This window comes from Curcuma longa, chromosome 8 (genome assembly GCF_044706935.1).
Source record: "Curcuma longa cultivar G26 ecotype Majalengka, Jawa Barat chromosome 8, ITB_CL_G26_1.1, whole genome shotgun sequence".
In the NCBI taxonomy this organism is placed as follows: Eukaryota; Viridiplantae; Streptophyta; class Magnoliopsida; order Zingiberales; family Zingiberaceae; genus Curcuma; species Curcuma longa.
The window spans coordinates 2,941,433-2,947,902 of NC_133868.1; the positions used below are offsets into that span (position 1 = coordinate 2,941,433).

The 6,470-nt window shown below is 38.3% G+C and overlaps 1 protein-coding gene across 3 annotated transcripts; it reads right to left on the reverse strand.

Annotated features, from left to right (window-relative positions):
- Positions 1-1,266: 1,266 nt before the first annotated feature.
- On the reverse strand, positions 1,267-5,970 carry LOC141833332 (uncharacterized). Of its 3 annotated transcripts, XM_074720747.1 has the most exons (7): positions 5,410-5,970; positions 4,908-5,054; positions 4,537-4,604; positions 2,705-4,474; positions 2,328-2,481; positions 1,548-2,225; positions 1,267-1,466 (listed from the first exon to the last, which is right to left on the reverse strand). In XM_074720747.1, the coding sequence occupies exons 2-6, from the start codon at positions 5,044-5,046 to the stop codon at positions 1,558-1,560; spliced, it is 2,799 nt and encodes a 932-aa protein (XP_074576848.1). In that variant the 5' UTR covers positions 5,047-5,054; positions 5,410-5,970; the 3' UTR covers positions 1,267-1,466; positions 1,548-1,557. The 3 variants fall into 3 exon arrangements, with proteins under 3 accessions (XP_074576848.1, XP_074576849.1, XP_074576847.1); XM_074720748.1 differs by having other exon boundaries at positions 1,267-2,222; XM_074720746.1 differs by having other exon boundaries at positions 1,267-2,225.
- Between the last annotated feature and the right edge of the window lie 500 nt (positions 5,971-6,470).

Genomic DNA, 6,470 nt, shown 5'->3' on the forward strand with positions numbered 1-6,470 from the left:
ATAATTAAGAATTAAACAAGTTAATAAATAAATTTGTTCATTAACTATTCACAAGTTTTGTTTATGAATGTTCACGAGATAAGCTTAATAGAACAACAACCAAGCCTTATCCCACTAAGTGGGGTCGGCTATGAGATAAGCTTAATGTTTAAGATTATTCATTTTCATATATTTATACTATTAAATAAATATAAATGAGTTATTATAATATCAAGTTTATTCATGAAATAATTTATTGATTTATGATGCTAATTATGTGTTTTTTTTCATATTCATTGTAATAGTCAAAAGAAAGTTTAGCACGTGTTACATTTTTTTAAAAAAAACAATAGCATATCATTAAATATTATATATGAAAATTTTTAATACTTCTAGATTTAAAATACCACTTGAGCAGGGTGATACACTAAGGACTACATTGAAGCCTGAATGAATCCTTATCATAATTACCCAAAGGCAAGGGTCCCCAGTTATCTAAATAGTGCATATTTGCCTGCATACCACCATTTGGATACCCCGGCATTTTAACAACAATTAAATAACCAATTAATAATGGAGATTAACCTTCAAAATAAAATTTGATTTAAATTTGAGAAAAAACAATCTTATGAGTCAAGTTTGAAAGGAAACAAGCCTCCGGAATATAGCTGAGTTGATTACGACGCAGTAGACTTGCAGAAGAAGATAAGGATTCAAATCCTGACGAAACCAGGCATACCCTCCTACGTCGTGACCAACTACAGTTTCTCGATTTACCTCCTCACAAATGATCGTGAAACCGATCATGTGAGACCGATAAGGTGACGGATTTGAAGGGTTTGAAAGGAAACACCAAAAATCATGATCTGTTGCAATAATGAAGCACGTCCTGCCGTGGGAAATCCAAGTTGCCCAAATCGACAACGTTCTTCTTTAAAGCTCACATCATCCTCCCACGTGCCGCTGGTACAAAAAGCCAACTATCAAATAATGAAGCACTGGCCTCATTTCATCAGATGCCGCGACTGGTTTGGCTCCTTCCTTCACTTCCGATGCCTTGTCTTATTTCTTTCCCAGAAATGGCATGCTGAGTCATCCGAGAATCTCTCCTTTTCTTTAATCAAAAACCTCAATTTGGGTAACCAGGTACTGTCAGATCAGCCTTCTTTAATTGTTACATGCCTCAATAATAATAATAATTAATTAATAATAATAATAATAATAATAATAATTATAATAATAATAATAATAATTATTATTATTATTATTATTATTATATACACCAAAGTTGGCCCTCCAATCCAAACCCACATGCCCCTCACAGAATCAATCACATAACTTACTCTTTTCCAAATGATTAATGGCTTTAATCTGATACCCATCCAAATATCATAATAGGAAAAACAGAGCTCCCATTAATGAATTAGCACCAACTATCAAATAATGCACATACATTACAGGTTGGGTTGGAGGAATACAGTAGTACCCTGTCAAGGACAAACAGAATAGCAACCTTAAATAGTGGATGCCACTGAAAAGAATACACAAGAACATTAGGAAAGAGATACCTTGGACAGGTCAATGAAGAGATAATTCAGACAGAGACTCTTCGACCAACTCCTCCAACACCTTCCCACCAATCTCCTTGCTGAATTCACACACTTCCAACCACCTTGTTTCATCCCATTGCCTTCCTGCCACCTCTTCCTTCACCAACCTATCTACCATGTTGCTACCGCTGCACGGATCCTTTGGTATCCACTTGTCACCTGCCAACCCTTTTCTAACAATTGCCCAGACTTGCTCCGCCACTGTGGCATCACCTTTAACGTCTTTCGCAGGTTCGTGAACACGTCCTTGGGTCCATGGATAGGTGGTGGTAAATAATGCGAACTGCCCGATGTCTAACAATGTTGTGTTTATGGAGTCGAACAACAGCCTCTTGCTTGAGCACATCTCTTGGCATTTCTCTTCTCCGTCCTCCGTGTGCAGGGACTCAAACAGTAGAGACGGATTCAAAGGACTATCGAGAGAATACCACCCGCCGTAAAGCATTTGGTTATTGCTGTTGATTCCAGAGGAAGATAGCAGTTTTTGGAGAAATGCAAATTGCTCATACTCTTCATCTGCCTTCATGAAGACCATAAAAGGGTTTGACAATTTTGTTGACTCCAAGTCCAAGTAGAAGGTGCAACGTGATATTGAGCGAACAACAGATTTGATTAGTGGAGACCTAGACACTGCTGCTGAATTAGATTGACAGGTTAGTGGTAGCATATGAGCATAACCAGAATTAGCACTAGAGCACTATACATCACTAGAATTAGAACTGGTTACATAATTCTTACATGGACATCCAGCAACGGCCATCCCTCCAGAAGCCTCAGACAAACTATTATAGGCATCATATAGTAGCATGTCTTCTGAAGCTGAATTATGGCCAGAATTATCCTGGTATTCAGTGAGGATTCCACAAGTTCCAGTTTTTTCCTTGGAAACACCCTACAAATCAAGTACATCCAATTTAAAAAGTAAAATAAAATGATTTAGTAAATGGATAACAAATTGAAGATAAGAAAGAAAAGTGAGGCCAGAGTGTCTTCGAAGTGTATCAAGGATAAGGAATATGACGGTGGAAGGTATATGTCCTTCAGCTAAGTGCCAACAGTGAAAAGGCTTTCTGAATGAAATACGTTTGAATATTACAGGAGGAAGAATGTCTTACCATAGGAAGCATCAACATTTCAGTTGATCTGTCATATGATTCATCAGAACTACAGTGGTCAATCCGTGGTACATAAGTATCATTGAAGGATGATAAAACATCAGAAACAGGCGCAGCTCTAGAATGCTTGTCTCTGCTAGGTCTTTTGCTTCTAGGAAAGAAAAAACTTGAGACCATATCCTTGAATGATAATTTCCTGTTATTTGACTTGGGAACCACTGCTTGAACAATGGGTTTGGTCATCGAGAAACTAGAGGTCCCAACATTAAGCTCATCAATTCTACAAGCCAAAGTAGAAACTGGGAGAGGATTAAATCTCAACAAGTTCTTCTGGGAATTTTCCTCAGTATGTTTGTCATTTATCCCAATTGAAGGCAGCAATCCTGAGTGTGCATTCAGGGCATCTTCTGCATCAAATGATTCAGTAGAATGAGGGAGGTCTTCATTGCTACCTTCTTTCATTGACTCAGGAATGGCAAGCATCTCCCCTAAGGTGCTGATGGTTCTCAAATGTCTGGGTTCTTGAAAATTAACATTGGATGCTACTGAAGCTAGCCTCTCTGAAAGCCTTTTCTTGGCTTCTAAAATAACTGATGATTCAGGAGAATGCGATGTTTGATTAGAGGACGAGATTGACAGTGGACTACCAATTTTATTGACGTAATCCCAACACTCTGTGGCCGAAGTTGCAACATCAGACTGACTTGTACTGCCAATCTCATCTTCCAAATACACACAATCTGACCTATTGAATGAACTCTCATCGCCAATGTATCCATTTGACAAAACCGAGGAAGACAAGGCTTCATTTTTTGTGTTGCTACCCAAGGTTCCTTCATCCTCACTTACCTCCTCAAGTGCTTTTCTTGAATTTGCCAATTCATCAGAAATGATCAGATCTCCATTAGAGCTATGTGTATCTAGCAATGTTGGTAAATTGCTGGGAAATATGGTTTTTGTGTCAAAGGGCTTCCCTGGGATGGGCTTTAGAACAACTATTCTTGTTCGTTGAGATAAAGCATCTTGCTTTGGTTCACAGGAACCAGTGCTCCAATAATGCCTATTTGTCTTTCCTATATTTCCATTAGAATCAGATAAAAGCTGGTTTTCAACGGGCTGGTTTCCTTTACTGTCCATGCTATTGGAAGGTTTCAGCACAGTTATAAGAGTTGTCTGAGAAGGTAGAGAGAGACCCTGTGGCTTCAAGACTTTTTTTGTGAGCACGGAGTTTGATTCTTCCAGAAATTTAATAAATAAATCTCTGTTTGAGTTCAGAACCTCAACTGCATCTTGGAACTCCCGAGAATCCACAAGCTTGCCATCAGTGGCCAAGCGTTTGGCTTGTAGAAACTTCTCCCGAACAAGGACCATTCTTCTTTCATTTGAATTCTCATCAAATCTTACCTTCTGCAGAGATTGCTCTTCAATCCAAATATCCTTTGTTGGAGTTTCTACTTCATATACATCTACATACTCCTCATTGGTGTGCGACTGAACCTCACATGACATGGGTTTTCCAACACAGTTGCCCTCCTGCCACTGGCATTGTTTTAACTCACCAGTCAAACCATTGCTATTGTCTTTTAATTTCCCCTTGCTTGTCTCTAATTTCTGCACTGGTATAGAATCAAGACCCATTAATCTTGCAATCACACTTGGTGGTTTCTCTCTAGGCTCTGCATCACCACACATTTCCTGTGATATAAGCATTTTAACCTGAGTTCTGCCTGATATTTTGTTGAGAAAGCTACTCCTTTGTTCACTTCTTCTCTGTATTAGATACAAATTAGACTGATACAAAGTAACTATCTTCGCACAATGACAAAACTTACTTGTTTCCCCATATCCTCCGGAACAGGATATATCGACCTCTTTATCACATTGGAAACACCTCTCGCAGCTGCAAGAAATGAATATATCCAATATTAATGACAGCCAGAGGATGGAAACTATAATGGTATCAGCATTTTCATTTTTCAACGCAGAAGAAACAATTAGAAAACAACAAAATGGATATCCCTAAAGTAGTTTTATCCAAAAAGAAAGAAAGAATGATCGTGAGCTTAGCATATACAGAAACTTAGAAGATGCGAGGGAGGGGTCGCTGATAAGTTTAGCAAATATGTATATCTATGGATAAAAATACAGTCCTAGATAGAGAGAAAAAAAAAACCCCTAGTGCACTGTGATTAAACTTGCATACACTCTTGATGTGGCGTCTCGGTAAGAAGTCTGGATCTGGCCATGCCGGCGCTCAAGTTAAGCATGCTAATCATCTTTCTCATGCATCCTGAAAAAGATTCCGGATTTTGTAGCTCCCACGAGCTCTGGAAGACGTTCATTGGGTTTCCTGAGGATGAAACAAATATGAAAAGTTTGCAATATCGTTTCTTGAGACTAAAAGCTAATGATCAAGCAGCAAGACCACTAATAAAAAAATTAGAAGAAAATAAGGAACTAAAAAGAGGAAAGAACGAAATAAAAGCAGGCACTCAAAGCAGTGAGGTAGAAACAACCAAGGATTCTGCAAAAACATTGTTGCCAAAGTGACATCGTTTATCGTGACACAACCTTGAAGGATGATATAGTATGGGGGGAGACACTAGAAAGAAAACATATGCAATGCGAAGAAACAAAAAGAAACAATAAAGTTATTATAGAAAGTTCTAAAGATAACTGAAACACACAAGGCCAAATCATCGTACCGAACTTTCTCAGTGAAGTAGTTTTCTTGTGAAAAAGTTGCAATAAAAAAGGAAAGCATAGTTCCAAGGGAAACGCATCGCGCACGGGTTCCAGGAGAATCGCTACGAACACACTTCCAACAGCTACCCGAGCCCAACGATTACCGACGCATTACGCAGAACCACGAAAAATCATCCCTGCAACAACTGCGAGACGAAGAATAAACAGAATGGAAACTGGTTCAACAGTGCGCATCCATCAATCACCCGCACTATTCCAGCAACCCAAAGGAAGGGAGGAAAAACTTGGCGAAATTCTCAAACTTTCAGCCCAGAAAGCAAAACCGAAGGTCAAAACGACCCACACGGAATGCAGCATTCCTCCGCGGGCAGCGATCTACTGGGCTCCAACTTTCGACATCCGAGTCCGAAAAGCTAAAAGGTGAGTACTGCGTGCCACACAAAGGAATCCAGATCCAAATGCAAAGGGGAAACGCAGATCGAGAGCAAAGCCATGGGATCATAAAAGGGGGGTCATATTCCTTCCTCGTCGCCTTTCGCCGCCGCCACAAGGTAAAATCTCCACCGCCTCCGCCGCCGTGTAAAGTGGGCGAGGGGAGAGCGAGCGAGAGAGAGAAGTTGGGGAAGAAGTGAATTGGCTTTGGTTTTATCGTGCGCTGGATCGAGACGGCAGACAGGTCGGTGAGAGAAACAAACCAGGAATGATTAGTTAATTTTGGAGTTTATTGAGTTTATTTGCCATTCAAATCTCAAAATTAAAAAAAAAAAAGAAATTCTCTTTTTTGGAATTAATTTTTGAGTTCATTGTGAGACAAAATTTAAAAAACTATCCTTTTAAAAACTATTATTATTATTATTATTATTATTATTATTATTAAATATTATTATTATTATTATTATTAAAATAATAACAACTCTTTCTTATTTATTATGATAATTTTCAAATAAGGCATTTTAAATTTAATTTTGCTAAAAAAAATATATTCAAATTTAAAAAATCTTAAAAGACACATTTGATTTCTAATTTTATCTCTCTCAACCATTTATTTCATTCACATTTT